This window comes from Cetorhinus maximus, chromosome 5 (assembly GCF_964194155.1).
Source record: "Cetorhinus maximus chromosome 5, sCetMax3.hap1.1, whole genome shotgun sequence".
Classification (NCBI taxonomy): domain Eukaryota; kingdom Metazoa; phylum Chordata; class Chondrichthyes; order Lamniformes; family Cetorhinidae; genus Cetorhinus; species Cetorhinus maximus.
This window is the reverse complement of record NC_135883.1, coordinates 174,308,859-174,330,700: the sequence shown is the minus strand read 5'-3', so window position 1 is coordinate 174,330,700 and position 21,842 is coordinate 174,308,859. Positions and strand designations below refer to the sequence as shown.

The window sequence follows — 21,842 nt, the reverse complement described above, 5'->3', positions numbered from 1 at the left end:
AGCAGGAAGAGCAGCAGCAGGATGAGGAGCAGCAGGAGCAGGAGCAGTAGGAGGACTAGGAACTGGGGGAGCAGAAGGAATGGGAGCAGCAGCAGCAGTAAGAGGAACAGCAGCAGCAGAAAGAGCAGTAGCAGGGGCAGCGGGAGGAGTGGGAGCAGCAGCAGGAGGAGCTGAAGCAGGAGGAGCAGCAGGAAGAGCTGAAGCAGGAGCAGGAGAGGCAGGAGGAGCAGCAGGAGGAGCTGAAGCAGGAGCAGGAGAGGCAGGAGGAGCAGCAGGAGGAGCTGAAGCAGGAGGAGCAGCAGGAGGAGCTGAAGCAGGAGCAGGAGAGGCAGGAGGAGCAGCAGGAGGAGTGGAAGCAGCAGCAGGAGAGGCAGAAGGAGCAGCAGGAGGAGCTGAAGCAGGAGGAGCTGCAGGAGGAGCTGAAGCAGGAGGAGCAGCAGGAGGAGCTGAAGCAGGAGCAGGAGAGGCAGGAGGAGCAGCAGGAGGAGCAGGAAAGAGCAGCACCAGGAGCAGGAGGAGTGGAAGCAGCAGCAGGAGAGGCAGGAGGAGCAGCAGGAGGAGCTGAAGCAGGAGGAGCAGCAGGAGGAGCTGAAGCAGGAGCAGGAGAGGCAGGAGGAGCAGCAGGAGGAGCTGAAGCAGGAGCAGGAGAGGCAGGAGGAGCAGCAGGAGGAGCTGAAGCAGAAGGAGCAGCAGGAAGAGCTGAAGCAGCAGCAGGAGAGGCAGGAGGAGCAGCAGGAGGAGCTGAAGCAGGAGGAGCAGCAGGAGGAGCTGAAGCAGGAGGAGCAGCAGGAGGAGCTGAAGCAGGAGGAGCAGCAGGAGGAGCTGAAGCAGGAGGAGCAGCAGGAGGAGCTGAAGCAGGAGGAGCAGCAGGAGGAGCTGAAGCAGGAGGAGCAGCAGGAGGAGCTGAAGCAGAAGGAGCAGCAGGAGGAGCTGAAGCAGAAGGAGCAGCAGGAAGAGCTGAAGCAGCAGCAGGAGAGGCAGGAGGAGCAGCAGGAGGAGCTGAAGCAGGAGGAGCAGCAGAAGTAGCAGGAGCAGCAGGAGGAGCAGCAGGAGGAGCTGAAGCAGAAGGAGCAGCAGGAGGAGCTGAAACAGGAGGAGCAGCAGGAGGAGCTGAAGCAGGAGGAGCAGCAGGAGGAGCTGAAGCAGGAGAAGCAGCAGGAGGAGCTGAAGCAGGAGGAGCAGCAGGAGGAGCTGAAGCAGGAGGAGCAGCAGGAGGAGCTGAAGCAGGAGGAACAGCAGGAGGAGCTGAAGCAGAAGGAGCAGCAGGAAGAGCTGAAGCAGCAGCAGGAGGCAGGAGGAGCAGCAGGAGGAGCTGAAGCAGGAGGAGCAGCAGGAGGAGCTGAAGCAGGAGGAGAAGCAGGAGGAGCTGAAGCAGAAGGAGCAGCAGGAAGAGCTGAAGCAGCAGCAGGAGAGGCAGGAGGAGCAGCAGAAGGAGCAGGAGCAGCAGGAGGAGCAGCAAGAGGAGCTGAAGCAGGAGGAGCAGCAGGAGGAGCTGAAGCAGGAGGAGCAGCAGGAGGAGCTGAAGCAGGAGGAGCAGCAGGAGGAGCTGAAGCAGGAGGAGCTGAAGCAGAAGGAGCAGCAGGAAGAGCTGAAGCAGCAGCAGGAGAGGCAGGAGGAGCAGCAAGAGGAGCTGAAGCAGGAGGAGCAGCAGGAGGAGCTGAAGCAGGAGGAGCAGCAGGAGGAGCTGAAGCAGGAGGAGCAGCAGGAGGAGCTGAAGCAGGAGGAGCAGCAGCAGGAGGAGCAGCAGGAGGAGCTGAAGCAGGAGGAGCAGCAGGAGGAGCTGAAGCAGAAGGAGCAGCAGGAAGAGCTGAAGCAGCAGCAGGAGAGGCAGGAGGAGCTGAAGCAGGAGCAGGAGAGGCAGGAGGAGCAGCAGGAGGAGCTGAAGCAGGAGCAGGAGAGGCAGGAGGAGCAGCAGGAGGAGCTGAAGCAGGAGCAGGAGAGGCAGAAGGAGCAGCAGGTGGAGCTGAAGCAGGAGCAGGAGAGGCAGGAGGAGCAGCAGGAGGAGCTGAAGCAGGAGCAGGAGCAGCAGGGGGAACAGGGACAGGAGCAGCAGGGGCAATTGGGACAGGAGCAGGAGGAGTAGAAGCAGGAGCAGGAGCAGCAGGAAGAGCAGGAACAGCAGGAAGAACCGGAGCAGGAGCAGGAGGAGTGGGAGGAGCAGCAGCAGGAGGAGCAGGAAAGAGCAGCAGAAGCAGTATCAGGAGAAGCACCAGGAGCAGGAGGAGTGGAAGCAGCAGCAGGACAGGCAGAAGGAGTCAGTAGGATGAGCTGAAGCCAGAAGAGCAGGAGCAGGTGAAGCAGCAGCAGGAGATGGCGAAGCAGCAGGAGGAGCTGAAGCAAAAGGAGCAGGAGCAGAAGGAGCAGGAGCAGTAGGAGGAGCAGGAGGAGCATCATGAGGAACAGCAGGAGCAGCAGGAGTAGGAGCAGCAGGAGTAGGAGCAGCAGGAGGAGCAGGAGTAGGAGCAGCAGGAGGAGAAGCAGGAGGAGCAGGAGTAGGAGGAGCAGGAAGAACAGCAGCAGTAGGAACACCAGCTACAGCAGGAGCACCAGCACCAGCAGCAGAAGCAAGAAGATAAGCAGGAGCAGAAGAAGCAGCAGGGGCACGAGGAGCAGCAGGAAGAGCAGCAGGAGGAGCAGAAGGAGAAGCATGAGCAGCAACAGGAGCAGGATGAGTGGGAGGAGAAACAGAGGCAGGGACACCAGCTATAGCTAGAGGGAAATTAGTGCACGGTGGAAAGGGGTGTTTTAACTAAGGCTTATTGCAACTCGTAAAGTGTGTTAAGTATTAGTTGGATTCATCAATACTAGTAAGGTTTATCAATAATTGTAAGATTTATTAAGTTAAGGCAAGAAAAATTAATATAAGTAAACCAAAGTAAAATAAAGTTAACATAACTGAAGTGAAGACATGGCAAGACAGCTTGGTCATGTGGAATGCGTGTCCTGCAGAATGTGGGAAGTTGGAGACACTGATCTTGTCCCTTATTAAGAGTGCTACCCCACCTCCTTTTAGTTTTTGCCTATCCCTCCTAAATGCCGAATGTCCTTGGATATTTAGTTCCTAATCTTGGTCACCCTGTAGCCATGACCTAGATGAACACATGTCCAAGAAGTGTCACCAGCTGCAGAATTTGAGCTCCAGGTTTTGGAGCATGACCAGTGGCTGGAGTCACTGTGGCACTAGCAGAGGCTGAGAGCTATATGGATAGCGTAATCAAAGAAATGGTCACACCACAGGTTAGAAGCACGGAGGCAGAAAAGGAACGGGTGACCACCAGGCAGTCCAGAAGACCCAGGCAGGTAGTACAGGATCCCCTGCGGTCCCACTCACTAATCAGTTTTCCATTTTGGATACTGGTGAGAATGTTGGTTCCTCAAAGGAATGCAACCAGAGCCAAGCTAGTGGCACCACAAGTGGCTCCGCTGTACAGGAGGGGAGGAAGAAGAGGGGAAGAGCTGTAGTGATAGCGTTAGTTAGAGGAACAGGCAAGCATTTCTGTAGCCCTAGGCATGACTCCAGGATAGTATGTTGCCTCCCTGGTGCCAGGGTCAAGGATGTCATGGAGTAGCTGCAGGACATCCTTCTTGGGGAGGGTGAATAGTCAGAGGTCATGGTCCAGGTTGGTATTAATGACATGGGTAAGAAGAGGGATGAGGTCCTGAAAGCTGATTTCAGGGAGCTAGGAAGGAGATTGAAAAGCAGGACCTCTAATGCAGTAACCCTAGGATTACTCCCAGTCCCAAGTACTAGTGAGCATACAAATAGGAGAAATGAGCAATTGATCACATGGCTGGAGAACTGGTGTAGGAGGGAAGGCATCAGATTTCTGAAGCATTGCAACTGGTTCTGGAGCAGGCGGGACCTGTAAAGGATAGACAGGCTGCATTTTAGCAGAACGGGGACTAATATCCTTGCAGGGAGATTCACTAGTGCTGTTTGGGAGGGGTTTAACTAGATTGGCGGGAACCTGAGAGGGAGATTAGATTTGAGGGAAGTAGAAAAGTAAAAAGCAAAAGTAGAAGACAGACGAAGCATAGGCAAGCATTAAATGGGATCAGAATAGTGAATAATTTTTAAAAAGCAGAATTAAAAGCACTCTATCTGATTGCACATAGCATTTGCAAAATGGTTGATGATTTAAATGCACAATTGAGGTAAATAGGTATGATTTAATTGCCAATACGAAGATGTGGCTACAGGGTGACCAAAATTGGGAACTGAATATCCAATGACATTCGGCATTTAGGAGGGATAAGCAAAAATGAAAAGGAGGTGGGATAGCACTCTTAATAAGGGATGAGATCAGTACATTAGTAAAAGAGGGTCTTAGATCGAAGGATCGAGATGTAGAATCAGTTTGGGTGGAACTAAGAAACAGCAAGGGGCAGAAACATTGGTAGGAGTTATTTATAGGCCACCAAACTGTAGTGGTAATGTTAGGCACAGTATAAATCAGGAAATTAGAGATGCATGTAATGTGGGTGGTACTGCAGTAATGGCCAACTTCCATTTACACATAGACTGGATGAACCAAATCAGCATTAATGCTCTGGAAGAGGAATTCCTGGAGTGATGGGTTTCTGGAGCAGTATGTTTATGGAGCCAACAAGGGATCGGGCTATTTTGGATTTAGTGTTGTGTAATGAGAAAGGGCTAATTAATATCCTTGCTGTAAAGTAGCCTTTGGGAAATAGTGATCGTACTAAGAGAGAATTTTGCATTAAGTTTGAATGTGATATAGTTCATTCTGAAACGAGGGTCTTAGATCTGAAAAATGGAAATTATGAAGATATGAAGAACAGATTGACTGGTGGATTGGGAAAATGCACTAAAAGATTTGACAGGAGACAGGCAATGGCTAGCATTTAAAGAAATACTATGTGGTCTACAACAGATATACATTCCTCTAAGTGACAAACATCAAAGGGAAAGGTACATCAATCGTGGTTAACAAAAGAAGTTAAAAATTGCATTAGATCAAAGGAAGTGGCTTATAAGGATACCAGGAAAAGTGGTATGCCTGAGGATTAGGTGCAATTTAGAACCCACCAAAGGAGGACCAAGAAACTGACTAAGAATGGGAAAAGAAAAGATGAATGCAAACTAGTGAGGAACATAAAGGTGGACTGTAAAAGCTTATTTTGGTATGTGAAAAGGAAAAGATTAGCTAGGACAAATGTGGGTCCATTACATGTGGGGACAGGAGAATTTATAGTGGGGAATGGGGAAATGGCAGAGAAACTAAACAGTTACTTTGCATCTGTCTTCAGAAAGAAGGTACAGAAAATCTCCCAAAAATACTAGTATTAGTATTAGTAAAGAGGTAATATTTGAAAAGTGAACTGGATTGAAGGTTGATAAATCCCCTGGATCAGATAAGCTTCATCCCAGAGTGTTGAAGGAGCTGGCTAGGGAGATAGTGGATGTATTGTTGGTTATCTTTCAAAATTCTATAGATTCTAGAAAGGTTCCTGCTGACTAGAAAGTAACAAATGTAATCCTACTATTTAAGAAGGGAGGAAGATGGAGAATAGAGAACCACAGACCTGTTAGCCTGACTTCAGTAATAGAGAAAATGTTAGAATCTATTATAAAGGATGTGATAACTGGACATTTAGAAAAGAATGGTAAAATTCGGCAGAGTCAACATGTATTTATGAAAGGGAAATCATGTTTGACAAACTTGTTGGAGTTTTATGAGGATATTGCTTGTAGTATAGATAAAAGAGAACCAATGGATGTGGTGTATTTGGATTTTCAGAAGGCTTTTGATAAGGTCCCACACTGGAGGTTAGTAAATAAAATTAGAGCGCCTGGGACTAGGGGAAATATATTAGTATGGATTGAGAATTGGTTAACAGACAGAAAACAGAGAGTAGGAATAAACGGGTCATTCTGAAGAGGGCAGGTTGTTAGTAGTGGGGTACTGCAAGGATCAGTGCTAATCTACAGCCGTTCACAATCTATATAAATTATTTGGAAAATGGGGCCAATTGTAATATTTCCAAATTTGCTGATGACACCAAACTGAGTGGGAACATAAGTTGTGAGGTGGATGCAAAGAGGCTTTATAGGACTTGGACAGGCTAAGTGAATGCGCTAGAACATGGCAGATGGAATATAATATGTATAAGTGTGAAATTATTCACTTTGGTAGAAAAAAGCAGAAAGTGGGAGGTTGGGGAGTGTGGGTATCCAAAGGGGCCTGGATGTTCTTGCTCATGAGTCACTAAAAGTTAGCATGCAGATGCAGCATGCAATTAGGAAGGCAAATGGTATGTTGGCCTTCATCACGAGGGAGTAAAGACTTTTTGCTGCAGTTGTATAGAGCCTTCGTGAGATCTCACCTGCAGTATTGTGTACAGTTTTGGTCCCCTTACCTAAGAAGGGATATACTTGCCATAGAGGGAGTGCAATGGAGGTTCATCAAATTAATCCCTGGGATGGAGGGTTGTTTTATGAGGAGAGATTAAGAAGACTGGATCTGCATTCCCTAGAGTTTTGAAGATTGAAGGATGGCCTCATTAAAACTTATAAAATTCTTACAGGGCGTGACAGAGTGGACGCAGATAAGATATTTCCCCTGGCTGGTGAGTCTAAAACCAGAGGACATAATCTCAGGGTAAGCAGTAAGCCATTTAAACTGAGAAGAGGAGGAATTTCTTCACTCAGTGAGTTGTGAATCTTTGGAATTCTCTGCCCAAGAAAGCTGTGGAAACTCAATCATTGAGCATGTTCAAAACAAAAATTGGTAGATTTTTGGAGACCAATGACACCAAGAGATATAGAGGTAGCACAGGAAAATGGCGTTGAAGTAGATGATCAACCATGATCTTACTGAATGGCAGAGCAGGCTCAACGGGCTAAATGGCCTACTCTTGTTCCTATGTTCAGATTGTTCTTTGCTCTTCTCTATTTCTAATCTAAACCTTATGATACGTTGATCACTCTCACCCCATTGATCCCCCACAGGCAAGTGGTCCACTTGGCCCACCTCATTCCCTGGCACCAGATCCAGCATTGCCTCTTTCCTAGATAGATTGCAAACATGCTGGTCAAAGAAATTCTCCTAAACACATTTCAGAAATTCCTTCCCTTCCTTTCCCTTTACTCTTGAATTATAAAATGGCTACAGCACTGAAGGAAGTCATTCAGCCTATCATGTCCATGCCAGTTCTCTGTATAAGCAACTAACCTAGCCCCACTCCACTGCATTTTCCCGGTAGCTCTGCATTTTTTTTCTCATCGGATAATTATCCAATTCTCCTTTGATGGCCTTGATTGAATCTGTCTCCAGCTTACTCTCAGGCAGTGCAGTTGCTACGTAAAAGGTTTTTCTTTCTATCGCCTTTGCTTCTTTAGCCGATCATCTTGGGATCCTCTGGTTCTCGATCCTTCTGCCAACAAAAACAGTTTCTCCAATCTACTCTTTCCAGACTTCTCATGGATCTACTTCAGAGTTATAGGGCAGAATTTTGCCTTGGACGGGCGGGCGAGCCCTACCAACTCGGTGGCAGGCGGGCAGCCAATCCCCGCCACCGAAACGGGCCGTGCCACCATTTTGCGCGGGCGGGCCAATTAAAGCCCACCCAGCAGGTTTGCGACTCCCGTGTACAACGGGAAAATCGAATTGGCGGCAGGCGTGTACAGACCGACGGTTCCAATGGGGAACCGGCAGTCTATATGAAGAGTGGCCAGGCAGCCTCCTTGAGGCAGTGCACCATGGCCACTCATAGAGAAGGACATGCTGGTTTGAGGGCAGAGGAGGAGGAGGGGGGCAGGCTGCAGGATAGGCCAGCAGGGGGCCACTGTGCCCCTCGGTTCTCAGATGCCTGCCTTGCTGTCCTCCTCCAAGAGGTGTATCCGGATGATGGGAGGAGGAGGGCCCCCCACGTTACCAGGCAGGCATGGCAGGAGGTGGCAGTGGTTATAAGTGCCCATGACGATGTGCGGCACACCGGGATGCAATGCCGCAAGAGATTCAATGATTTGTTGCGCTCTGGAAGGGTGGGTACCGCGTCGGCCTTGGCTATTTGACCCAGCAGGTAGCCTTAGCCTTTGAGCCTCCCTCCCCCAAATCTTGCTGTCGTTACTGCATTGGGCATCTGGCGCACGCTGGGTGGGCAAACGGGTACTGACCATGCTTACACCAGCCTGAGTAGTTGAGGAGAAGATGGGTTCTCCCCGCAGCATATGTTGGTGTTTGTCGCATTTGAGTAGTCTGGGGGCAACCTGCAGGGGAGGCTGCTAGACACACACTCAGAACTCCAACACATGTCTTATTGATGGTGATGAGATGGTGGAAGGGGAGCCTCAAGGTGTCGTGGCCAAGAGCCATCTGCTGGCCTCAGCGCCGCACCTAGTTGCACCTCCTTGCCATGGGTGCTAAGACCCGTGTGTTATTCAAAGTGATGGATGCCGAATGTGTCCAAGGTGTCCGTTGGGGGAGGGGGTTGGGACCAGCCATACTATCTTCTGGGGACTGGTCGCCAGTAATGTGGACAGGAGCCGCTGGAGGCCTCAGATGGGCCACTGTGGTTGGGGTACGGTGTGCGCATGCAGAGTACATGAGCAATCAGCCCCAATAAATCCTCTTCTCTGTTCAACAGGCAAAATCAGAGCACAATCTGAGGGAGCGCCAGTGGGCTGGTGGTGAGCGCGCCCTGCTCCAGCGCCTCACTAACTACGAGGAGCAGGCCATGGAGCTGGGGAGGAGGCAGGCGGCCAGGGCGGCAGGTCTCGGCGAGGCTGGGGTGCAGCAGCCAGGTATTTGAGATCCACAGTCCCATCCACTCTGTCTCCCCACCATCCAAAGCACTGATGGTTGCTGCAATCGTTAATGCTGCAACACTGCTCATTCACAGACTGAGACACTCTGACTTGTGGGTCATAAACAAAGATCCCTCAGCCCCTTGAGGATGCGCGTCTCTAGCACCTTCAAAAGTCGCCTTAACCCATTTGTGACCACTATCCCCATGATCTAACATGCCATGGCATCGCTGCTGCACATCCATTTTGCATCTTAGGAGGGTTTGTCCCTCCACCACCCTTTCAGCCAGTGCGTCCCACATTACTCTGTCCAAAAGGTCCTCAGCACCTCAGCTGTCAACCTCATGGCACTCAACTTAAATAAATGCCACCACGTTAGTCATCCCTGCGCCAAGGGGAAATGTTGCCTTCTGTCTACCCGTTCTATGCCCCATCTAACGGTATGAAGGTCAATAATGTGACCTGTCAATCTCCTGTGCTCCACGGCAAATGTCGCAATTGTCTGCAATGTTTCCTCATCACTACAACTCTCCAGGCCAGCATGCATCCAGGTCAGGAACCTCTGCACTCTCCCCACTCCAATGCCATCCCTCCCATGAAGCGCAGGTCACAACTGGACACAGAAGTGTAGATGTGGCCTCGACAGCATTTTCTGCACTTGCAACATGACCTCCCTTTTCCTACAGTCTAATCCAGTGCATCAAGATTTTCATCGCCAACTGCATCCCCCCTTTCCAGCACATGATTGTGCAGAGTGCAGCATGCTACCACTATCAGAGAGACGCGATCTGGGGGGTACTGGAGTGCGCCCCCTGAGCGGTCCAGGCAATGGAAGCGCATCTTGAGAAGACCGATGGCTCTCTCCACCACAGCCCTTGTGGTGCCATGGCTCCTATTGTACCGATGCTCAGCTTCTGTTCTTGGATGGCGGAGTGGTGTCATGAGCCACCTTCTGAGGGGATAACCCTTGTCACCCACCAGCCAACCATCCAGCCGGGCTGGAGCACTGAAGAGCCCCGGCACCTGGGAGTGTCTGAGGATGTAGGCGTCGTGGGAGCTGCCTGGGTACCTTGCACAAACTTGTAGAATCAGCATTCTGTGATCACACACTATCTGCACATTCATGGAGTGGAATCCCTTCCTGCTGACGAAGGCACCAGGCTCTCCTGCTGGTGCCTTGATGGCCACATGTGTACAGTCTATAGCACCCTGGACACGGGGGAAGCCAGCAATGGCCACGAAGCCTCTGGCTCGCTGTGCCTGGCTTGTCTGGTCGTAACGGAAATGGATGAAGGTCAATGCCCGTCTGAACAGAGCATCTGTAACCTGCTTGACACAAGTGTGAACAGCTGATTGGGAGACACTGCAAAGATCATCCACCGAGCCCTGGAAGGAGCCAGAGGCATAGAAGTGGAGGGCAACTGTGAACGTCAGAGCCACTGGCATGGGGTGTCCACCCACACAGCTAGGAGAGATCTCAGGGCCAATCATCTGACAGATATAGTTGACTGTTTCCCTTGACAGACAGAGTCTCCTTCGGCACTGCACCTCAGTCATATTGAGGTAGCTGCTTCGCCGCCTGTATATCCTGGCAGCAGGATAGTGGTGTCTTCTGCGGCCCCTTCCACCTTGGACAACCTCTTGGCCCTGCGCCCCTTGTGCCTGCGCCTGGCCTCCCAAAGGTGGCTCCCCTGGAGGCTGATTGTCCACTCCTGGCCTCCTCCTTATTCTATCCCTCCCTTCCTCCTCAGAGGAGCTGCCTCCAGTGGAGATGTCATAACCCGTATCCAGGCTAAATGGAGGCCTCCGGAAAGCTGCAGGCCCGATATTTTATTTTACCTGCCAAGGATTTTTCATGCCCCCTTTTTGCTCTCCTAATTTCCTTTTTAAGTTCCCCCCTATACATTCTATACTCCTCCAGGGCTTCCGATGTTTTGAGCCTTCGGTATCTGCCATAAGTTTCCCCTTTTCTCTTTAACCAATCCTGTATATCTCTCGACATCTAGGGTTCCCTGGATTTATTGGTCCCACCCTTTGTCTTTACTGGAAGGTACTCTCCCTATTTCCTTCTTGAATGAGTCCCACTGCTCTGATGCAGCTTTACCTAAAAGTAGCTGCTCCCAGTCCACTCTGGCCAAATCATATCTGATCTTATTAAAATCAGCCTTACCCCAATTTAGAACTCTGATTTCTGGCCCATCCTTGTCCTTTTCCATAACAACATTGCATCTTATGAAGTTATGATCACTATCTGCAAAATGCTCCCCCACTGATACCTCTACCACTTGCCTGGCTTCATTCCCTAAAATTAAGTCCAGGACCGCCTCCTCTCTTGTAGGACCTTCTACGTACTGGCTTAAAAAGCTCTCCTGGATACATTTTAAGAATTCTGCTCCCTCTAAACCTGTCACACTATGACTAACCAAGTTAATGTTGGGGAAGTTGAAATCCCCCACTACTACTACCCTATTTTTTTTACACTTCTCTGAAATTTGCCTACATATCTGCTCTTCTGTTTCTCTCTGACTGTTTGGGGGCCTATAGTACACTCCCAGCAATGTGATTGCTCCTTTTTTGTTTTTCAGGTCTACCCATATGGCTTCATTTGAGGAGCCTTCTAAGATCTCATCCCTCCTTACTGCTGTAACTGATTCTTTGATCAATTTTGCAATACCCCCTCCTCTTTTATCTCTTTCCCTGTCTCGCCTGAAGACCCTATATCCTGGAATATTGAGCTGCCAATCCTGCCCCTCTCTCAACCATGTCTCTGTGACAGCAATGATGTCATACTTCCATGTGTTAATTTGTGCCCTCAACTCATCTGCCTTATTCATCAGGCTCCTTGCATTAAAATAAACACCATCCAACATTGCCAAGCTCCCTTGTGCTTTAACTGGCCTATAATTTCTATGCTTTACAGGCTCACTTGCTCTCTCTTCTAATTGTGGCTGTGCATTTCCCCCTGCTGAACCTCCTCTCAGGATCCCATCCCCCTGCCAAGTTCATTTAAACCCTCCCCAACAGCACCAGCAAACCTCCCCACAAGGATGTTGGTCCCATTCCGGTTCAGGTTGTACAGGGCCCACCGCTCCCAGGAACGGTCCCAATGTCCCAGAGATCTAAAGCCCTCCCTCCTGCACCATCTCTCCAGCCACGCATTCATCTGGGCTAACCTCCTATTTTTATACTCACTAGCGAATGGCACCGAAAGTAATCCAGAGATTACTACCTTTGAGGTCCTGTTTTTTAATCTGTTTCCTAGCTCCCTAAATTCTGCTTGCAGGGCCTCATCCCTCTTTCTACCTATGTCGTTGGTACCAATAAGTACCAAGATCTCTATCTGTTTGCCCTCCCCCTTTAGAATGCCCTGCAGCCATTCAGTGACATCCTTGATCCTGGCACCTGGGAGGCAACATACCATCCTGCTGTCACGTCTACAGCTGCAGAAACACCTGTTTCTTACTATCAAGTCTCCTCCCACTATTGCTCTTCCCCTCTTTTTCCTCCCCCCCCTGTGCAGCTGAGCCACTTACAGTGTCATGAGCATGGCTACACTCCCCAGAGGGAGACCAGATCTCAAATGATTTTGAATACCTCAATCAAATATCCTCTAAGGAGAACAAACCCAGCTCTTCAAATCTATCTATGGAACTGTATTTCCTCATCCCTGGAACCGTTCTCATGACTCTTTTCTGCACTCTCTCTAAAACCCTCGTAAACTGTGTTGCCCAGAACTAGACATAACAGTCCAGTTGAGGCAGAACCAGGGAGGTAGTGGTATAGTGGTATTGTCACTGGACCAGTATTCCAGTGACCCAGGATAATGCTCTGCAGACCTGGGTTTGAATCTCACCACAGCAGATGGTGAAATTTGAATTCAATAAAAATCTGGAATTAAAAGTCTAATGCTGATTGTTGGAAATCTTCTGTCTTTACCTGGTCTGGCCTACATGTGACTCCTGACCCATAGTAATGTGGCTGACTCTTAAAAAATGCCCTTGGAGCAAAGGCAATTAGAGATGGGCAATAAATGCTGGCCCAGCCAGTGATGCCCACATCCCATGAAAAAAAATTCTCTGTTTTTGTACTCCATGTCCCTATTTATAAAACCCAGGATCCCGTATGCTTTATTAACTATTTTCTCAACCTGCTCCTGCACCCCCTTGAGAATTGTACCCTTTATTTTATATTTTATATTGCCTCTCCTCATTCTTCCTACTAAAATAAATCACTTCCCACTTCTCTGCTTTAAATTTCATCTGCCGCTTGTTCATCCATTCCACCTGCCTGTCTATATCCTGCTGAAGTTTACCACTAAGCTTCCAAGTTTTGTGTCATCCACAAATTTTGAAACTGTGTTCTGTGCACCCAAGTCTAGTTCATTGACATATTTTAAGAAAAGCAGCAATCCTATTACTGAAATAGCAGCAGGAGTGGGCCATTTGGCCCCTGCCAAACAAAGGTTATAGCGTGCTCCACCAATCAGCAAGTTCATGGCTGATTTAATTGTGCCATTAATTCCAGGCTTTGTGAAACTGTAGCAAAACTTCCTCCACATATATTCCAGTCCTCTAGTTATAAAGGCGGGTTTGCCATCAGGCCTTTGGATTACTTTTTGTACTTGACTCCTACATTTTATTGATCCATGTATATGGACCTGAATATCTTTGAACCTCCAATGTTCCTAGCTTTTCACCTCTTAAAATTACTCAGATCTATCCATTTTTAGTCCAGAATGCGTAGCCATACATACTTACCTGTGTTAAAAATTCCATCTGCCACTGTTTAGCTCGCTCACTGAATTTACCAATTTCTCTTTGTAATTTTATATTCCTATCTAAACAACTTATGCTACCCAATCTTTGTGTCATCAGCAAACTTGAATATAATGCTGGTAAGTTCTGATGGAAGGTTACAGACTTGAAATATCGAGAAAGGAGGAGGGGGATTTTAAAAACGGCAGTTGGGACTCGATTCCTGCCCCCATTTCTGTCTTGTGGGATTTTTATGGCCCTGGGATAAGGGTGCAGGTAGCGAGCCCATACTCAGCAATCCCGCCCTTGCCTACTCCATTGCAGGAGTGGGCATTTAAGACGCCCCACAATTTTGATGGAGTCGAGCAAGCTTTTGCAGGAGACGTGGCTCATAGTTCCTCAGAGGAGTTGTGAACCATCAGGGATGCCTAGTCTGGAGTTGGGAATCTTTTGACAGGTAAGTTTAAAAGGTATTGTCAACCTCACATGAATTCTGTATGATAATTTAAGCATTTTTCATTGCAATTATTGATGATAGTTTGTTCTAAAAATAGGATTTTGTTCTAAAAAGGAAAGTGATAATTAAATTGACCATCATTGTCAAAGTGTTCAAATGCATTGAAACATTTAAAGCAGGCTGAACAGATGACCAACCTGTCAATCAAAGAAGGCAGCCATCTTTTAAGCCAGATAGCCATCTGTTCAGCCTGTTTAAAAGATTTCAATGCATTCAGTTTTAGAGTCTTTGCTGTGTAGTGGAATCCTACTATGAATGCTTGGCTGAGCTCCAAAGCTAATAATGGATTCAGCTCAGCGAGGGTTGTTTACACAGCTGTGAAGAGGACTTTTAACTATAAAAACAAAAAGCTAAAAGCTACTGCGGATGCTGGAAATCCAAAACAAAAACAGAATTACCTGGAAAAACTCAGCAGGTCTGGCAGCATCGGTGGAGAAGAAATCAGTTAACGTTTCGAGTCTTCATGACCCTTCGGCAGAACTGACTTTTAGCTATGTTTGATTTGCAGTTTTGTGAGCTTGTAATAACTTTATCTTTCTTTGAAGTCATTTTTCAATGTCTGTGTGCGTATTTGGACAAGATTAGGAGTTAAGGGTTAAGAGGATTAACGCTTCTTTTACTGGGAGCATGAATTGATCTGTTTGATTGACAGTTTTATGGGCTGCTGAGGGAATTATATTTCTTTGAAGTGTTTTTTGAATAGACGTTTGATTGTTTTATTAACATTTCAAAGACTTGCCAGTTTTAATTTAGGGCTCATTGGTTCTGTACTGAGTGTATACTGAAAAACTGCATATGGAGGGTCTAGATGGGAAATGGGTAGTATGAAGGGGACATGGAGTCAATAGCATGGGCAGGGGTTGGATGGAATGAGCATAGGTGGTATGGAAGATGCATGGGGATTATGGAGAGGAGTTGATGTGTGTGTGTGGGGTGAGAGGGCGAGGGTTAAGAGGGCCAAAGTCATGTTGAAAAGTGGACCAATGTCCTGGAAGATGGACTTCTAGCCTTTCCACCACAACATTTGCTCACTCCCGTGCCTCGGGCCTGTTTTGGGCAGAAGGGGCCCGTCTCTAGTCTGCACCTGCTTCCTTGGGAAAAAAATAAGTCAGGAAGGCAATGTCAGGAACAAGGCAGGATTGTAGAAAATTCCCAACTCCCAATCCCTGCCTCAAAGACAAAAATCTGGACCATTAACTCTGTTTTTGTCCCCATGGATGCTGCCTGACATGCTGAGTATTTCAAGAGTTTTTGGTTTTTATTTCAGATTTCCATTATTCTCAGTAGCTTCCTTTTGTATTATTGGATATAAAGCTCGCTACTGTATTATCCACACTACATCAGACATTGGGCAAGGCAATAAGGCAGGCCTCCACAAACAACAGCAGCCACTATGGGGATTGAACCCACACTGTTGATCTCATTCTGCATCACTCTCTAGTCATCTAGCCAACTAAGCTAATCTGTTAGCACCCCCTTAATTGTTAAGAAAAATAGTGAATATCTGAAGCTCCAGTTCAGCTTCCTGTGGGAGTCACTTCCTTCCAATTTGCATACAAAGCCATTATCCCACTCCCTGTGTTCCACTAACTTACAAGGTCAATGGTCTGGACCAGTAGATCCAAGGTCTCATTCCTCACCTCAGCAATTCTTCATTCCTTTTGTCCTCTGTTGAGGTCACCATATATGAGGTAGTGAAGGCATCCAGTAATAGTCGGACCGCCGTTTTAACCAGGCGACAAATCAGTTCTTGGAAGAGGTAGTCCACTAGTTTCAGGAATTTGATAAACCGTGCAAAGAGTGGTCTCGACTCCACAATCTCAGTAAGTTCTGGCCTCTCACTCGATTTGCCAGGTTCTGCTGTGAATACCTTCCCAAATCCTTCCACCTTGGCTTTCTGCAGTGTTAGTCAGCAAGAAATAGCATGAATAAACCAAAATTTCATTTCTATCATTTTTTGGGAAAAGTGTTCTTATGCATTCAAAACTGAAGAAAAAACTGCTTGGGATTGCTAGTGTAATAATCTTAAATGGTTCAAATAAGTACTTTTAAAATGACAAAAAAAACTTTAGCAGCTCTCATTTGGGAAAAAAAAGCCCCCACCTACTCTTGGATTGCTTTGATTGACAGGACATCTGATGTAGCTTAGAAAAACAAAGGCCATCTGGTTTTGCAGTTTCAATTATGTCCATTGTTAGCTGAGCCCATTGTGAATGCTTGGCTGAGTTTCAAAAGGTCCAGAAACACTTGTTGCAGCAGGGGGCTGTGTTCACATTTTCAGTGACAGTTTTAAGAGGATTTTAAGGAATTATCTATTTTAATGTGGTTAGTGAAATAGATACGTGTTTGTCTCTAGACTGTGCCCATCAAGTACCCCCTGGGCAGGTACAGAATGGGTTTAGATAGAGTAAAGCTCCATCTACACTAGCTCATCAAACACTACTACGGCCATTATACCATGGGATTAGATACAGAGTAAAGCTCCCTCTGTCCCATCAAACACTCCCTGAGCAGGTACAGCATGGAATAGGTACAGAACAGCTGGGGCCCTTCTTCAGAGCTTGGTTTTGATAAGGGTCAATTGTCTTTTCCCTCTCAGATACTGTTGGCCACACTAAGTTTCTTTGCTGGTTTTTAGCATTTCCAGTTCTTGGCTCCTTGTCGAAATTGAAATTTTCAAGACAGAGTTTGATAATTTTTTATGTGGAATTTTACAGCACCAAAACAGGTGATCTGGCCCAATTGGTCTATGCCAGTGTTGACGCTTCATGTGAGCTTCCTCCGACCTCTCTTCACCTCACTCCATCAATAGACTCATACAGGTCTACAGCATAGAAAAAGGCCCTTCGGCCCATCAAGTCTGCGCCGGTCAAACAAGTAACTAACTATTCTAATCCCATTTTCTAGCACTAGGCCCATAGCCTTGTATGCCATGGCATCACAAGTGCACATCCAAATACTTCTTAAATGTTATGAGGGTTTGTGCCTCTACCACCCTTTCAGGCAGTGAGTTCCAGATTCCCACCACCCTTAGAGTGACAAAATTCTTCCTCACATCCCCTCTAAACCTCCTGCCCCTTACTTTAAATCTATGCCCCCTGGTTATTGATCCCTCCACCAAGGGGAAAGGTTCCTTCCTGTCTACCCTATCTATGTCCCTCATAATTTTATACACCTCAATCATGTCCTCAATCGCCTCTGCTCCAGGGAAAATAACCCCAGCCTATCCAATCTCTCCTCATAACTAAAACTCTCCAGCCCAGGCAACATCTTGGTAAATCCCCTCTGCACTCTCTCGAGTGCAATCACATTCTTCCTATACTGCGGATTCCAGAACTGCACACAATACTCTAGCTGTGGCCTAACCAGCATTTTATACAGTTCCAGCATAACCTCCCTGCTTTTATATTCTATACCTCGGCTAATACAGGCAAGTATCCCATATGCCGCCCCACCAATTTTCGTGTCTTCCATGAATTTACTGGTCGACCCTCCTACATTTAAGTCTAAATCATTTATATATGCCACAAACAGCAAGGGACCCAACGCCGATCCCTGTGGAACCTCACTGGACACAGGCATCCAGTCACAAAAACACCTCTCGACCATCACCCTCTGCTTCCTGTCACTCAGCCAATTCTGGATCAAATTTGCAAAATTGCCTTAGATCCCATGGGCTCTTACCTTCGTTATCAGTTCCCCATGCGGGACCTTATCAAAAGCCTTGGTGAAGTCCAAGTAGATTACGCCAAATGCATTGCCCTCATCTACACACCTGGTCACCTCTTCGAAAAATTCAGTCAAATTGGTCAGACATGACCTCCCCTTAACAAAACCAAAATGACTGTCCTTGATTAATCCCTGCCTCTCCAAGTGTAGATTAATTCTGTCCCTCAGAATTGCTTCCAATAGTTTCCTCACCACTGAGGTTAGACTGACTGGCCTGTAGTTCCCTGGTTTATTCCTTCCTCCCTTCTTGAATAACGGTACCACATTGGCTGTCCTCCAGTCCCCTGGCACCTTTCCTGTGGCCAGAGAGGTATTAAAAATTATTGGCAGCACCCCTGCTATCTCCTCCCTTGCCTCAATCAACAGCCTGGGATATATTTTTTCCGGGCCTGGAGATTTATCTACTTTTAAGCCTGCCAGACCGCTTAGAACCTCCTCCCTTTCTATGCTAATTTCTTGAATTATATCACAGTCCTTCTGCCTGATTTACATACCCATGTCCTCCCTCTCACTTGTGAACACTGACACAAAGTATGCATTTAGAACCCTACCTACGTCTTCTAGCTCCACACACAAATTACCATTCTGGTCCTTAATGGGCCCTACTCTTTCCCTAGTTATCCTCTTACTCTTATTGTGCTTGTAAAGTAACTTTGGATTTTCCTTTATTTCACCTGCCATATACTAGTATTCTTTTCTCCCTCATGTACTTATCTCGTTTCCCCTTAAATTCATCTATGCTATTCACATCAATTACTTCATGCAGTCATGACTTGCACGTTCTTTGGGTAAAGAATTTTCTCCTAAATTCCTTGTTGAGTTTATTAATGGTCTCTGGTTTTGGACTCATCCTTTCTGTTGGGTAAGGGGCATGCGGCAAAGTGAAGCAAATAGAGCTCAGTATGATCTGAATGAGTGGTAGAACAGGCTGTAGGGGCTAGGTGGCCTTTTCCTATATTCTTTATTGAGACTAACTAGCTCTGACAAAGCTGCCAAAGTCACTATCAATTGCAAGTTCCATCCTGGGCCTCTGGAGCTATTTACTGTCTAACAGCTAGCTCTGACATTATACACTTCTACTGCAACAGATTTCCCAAAGGGCCTTTCAGCCATTTGCAGTTTACAAGATGAAGCCAGAGCTGGATGGTGATTAGTGGTGTGAATTTACCTCGAGACAGGACTCTTTGACAGACTGTATTATTTTGTATCTGAGATCACAAAGCTGCTTCAGTGCATATTCACGCTGTTCAGACTGGATTTCAGCAAACTGCTCACATGAATAGGAATTCATTCTGTCCAACTGAAAGTGAAAAAGATAAAATTGATGATAAAAATTACACAGAAGCACCTCAGGTAGAGTTCACTCTATCAGGGTACAGGTGCAGCCTGGAGAGCAGCGTAATCTCACCCTCCTTCATCTCGCCCTACTATCATCTGGACATGTTCCTAGAAAAAAAATCTTCCTCAATTCACTTAGAGCTGCACTCTCAAATTCTCAATTTTCTGGCTTTCAGCCCTCTGTTCACCCCAACATTTCTCTAACTGCTGACTTGCTCAACCACACCTCGCCTCCACCTTCGACAAACAACTCCCCATCAAAACAATTACTCTCACCCAGCCTGGTAATTGTCCCAGTACACCCCCTATCTCCACTCCCTAGAGTTGAAGGGACCCCACACATGAATGGAAATGGCAGCCACTGGTTCGAGCCATTCATCGCCACATGTGACTGGACCACCTGAAGCTCCAGCGGATCCTGCTCTCATTTGTGAAAACTGGTCATTATTCCAGGATTATCCTGGAATGCAAAGGAGCCTTCGACATCTTTTCTCCAATGCAAGCCACCTTCTTAAACCCTTTTCTCCTCCACTATCACTTCCAACAATAAATGAGAGGAATTCATGATTTCTTTGTCATCAAGATTGAGAGCGTCCAATCAGCTGCCTCTGTCACTTCCCTCCCTTCCCCTACCCACCAGTTACCCCTGCCCTAGCCCTGAACTTGTTTCCTTTTCTAGTTTTTTTCCTATCTCACCTCATGCCCTCACAAAGCTTCTCCATGAGACCCAGAACGTGTTCTCTCGACCCTAATCCCACTAAACTACCGACCACCCGACTTTCTTCCTGGCTCCTATATTAGCTGACATTGTTAATGGTTCTCTCCAGGTTCTGTCCCTCTCTCCTGCAAATCTGCCATCGTCACTCCCGCTCAAAAAACCAACTCTTATCCCCATCATCCTTGCAACCTACTGTCCCATCTCCAACCTCCCTTTCCTCTCCAAAGTCCTAAAATCTTCTGTCGCCTCCCAAATTTGTGTCCATCTTTTCCAGAATTTAATGTTCGAATCCCTCCATTCAGGTTTTCACCCCTGTCATAGTATTGAATCGGCTCTTAGCAAAGTTACAAATGACATACTATGTAACATCATCCTTTTTGACCAGTCTGCAGCCTTTGACCCAGTTCATCACATCATCCTCCAAACACCGCTCCACCAGGTGCGTGGCACTACACTACCTGGATCCATCCAAGGAGGTGATGGCAATGGCTTAGTGGTATTGTTGCTGGACTAGTAATCCAGTGACTCAGGGTAATGGGCTGGGGACCTGGGTTCAAATCCTGTGAAAGCAGATGGTGGAATTTGAATTCAATAAAAACCTGGAATTAAAAGTCTAATGATGACCATGGAACCATCATTCACTGTTGTAAAAACCCATCTGGTTCACTAATGTCCTTTAGGGAAGGAAATCTGCTGTCCTTACCTGGTCTGGCCTACGTGTGGCTCCAGACCTACAGAAATGTGTTTGACTCTTAAGTGCCCTCTGAACTAGGGCAACTAGGGATGGGCAACAATAAATGCTGGCCTGGCCAGTAACGCCCACATCCCATGAATGAATACAAAAATAACATAATCACAGCCAGAGTATCACCATCCTTCCTGTTCCCACACCATTACCTCTGGTGTTCCTCAAGGGTCTATCCTTGGCCCCTCTCATTTCACATCTGCATGCTGCCCCTCGGCAACATCATTCAAAGACCCAGCGTTACTTTTCACTGATGACACCCAGCTCTAACTCACCACCACCTCTCTGGACCCCTCTATGGTCTCTAAATTGTCAGACTGTTAATACTACATCCAGTACAGCATGAACTGAAACTTCCTCCAATTAAATATGGGGAATCACAGAATTACAGTGCAGAAGAAGCCCTTTGGCCCATCGAGTCTGCACCGACACATGAGAAACACCTGACCTACCTACCTAATCCCATTTATCAGTGCTTGGCCCATAGCCTTGAATGTTATGACGTGCCAAGTGCTCATCCAGGTACTTTTTAAAGGATGTGAGGCAACCCGCCTCCATCACCCTCCCAGGCAGTACATTCCAGACCGCCATGACCCACTGGGTAAAAAAGCTTTTCCTCACACCCCCCCTAAACCTCCTGACCCTCACCTTGAAATTGTGTCCCCTTGTGACTGACCCTTCAACTAAGGGGAACAGCTGCTCCCTATCCACCCTGTCCATGCCTCTCATAATCTTGTACACCTCGATCAGGTTGCCCCTCAGTCTTCTCTGCTCCAATGAAAACAACCCAAGTCTATCCAACCTCTCTTCATAACTTAGATGTTTCATCCCAGGCAAAATCCTGGTGAATCTCCTCTGCACCCCCTCCAGTGCAATCACATCCTTCCTATAATGTGGCGACCAGAACTGCACACAGTACTCCAGTTGTGGCCTCACCAAGGTTCTATACAACTCCAACATGACCTCCCTACTTTTGTAATCTATGCCTCAATTGATAAAGGCAAGAGTCCCATATGCCTTTTTCACCACCCCACTAATATGCCCCTCCGCCTTCAGAGATCTATGGACACACACACCAAGGTCCCTTTGTTCCGCAGAACTTCCTAGTGTCATGCCGTTCATTGAATACTTCCTTGTCTAATTGCACCTTCCAAAGTGTATCACCTCACACTTTTCAGGGTTAAATTCCATCTGCCACTTATCTGCCCATTTGACCATCCCATCTATATCTTCCTGTAGCCCAAGACACTCAACCTCACTGTTAGCCACCC

The 21,842-nt window shown here is 47.3% G+C and overlaps 1 protein-coding gene across 1 annotated transcript in view; it reads right to left on the bottom strand.

Moving 5' to 3' along the window:
* Positions 1 to 21,842, bottom strand: part of LOC144681154 (dynein axonemal heavy chain 6-like) — a gene marked incomplete at its 3' end in the record, with an annotated part of 934,896 nt that overhangs the window by 869,291 nt on the left and 43,763 nt on the right. The window contains exons 7-8 of the mRNA XM_078542881.1: positions 18,939 to 19,070; positions 15,682 to 15,938 (exon numbers count right to left, since the gene is read on the bottom strand). Coding sequence (XP_078399007.1) covers positions 15,682 to 15,938; positions 18,939 to 19,070 — 389 coding nt within the window. The remainder of the gene's footprint in view (positions 1 to 15,681; positions 15,939 to 18,938; positions 19,071 to 21,842) is intronic.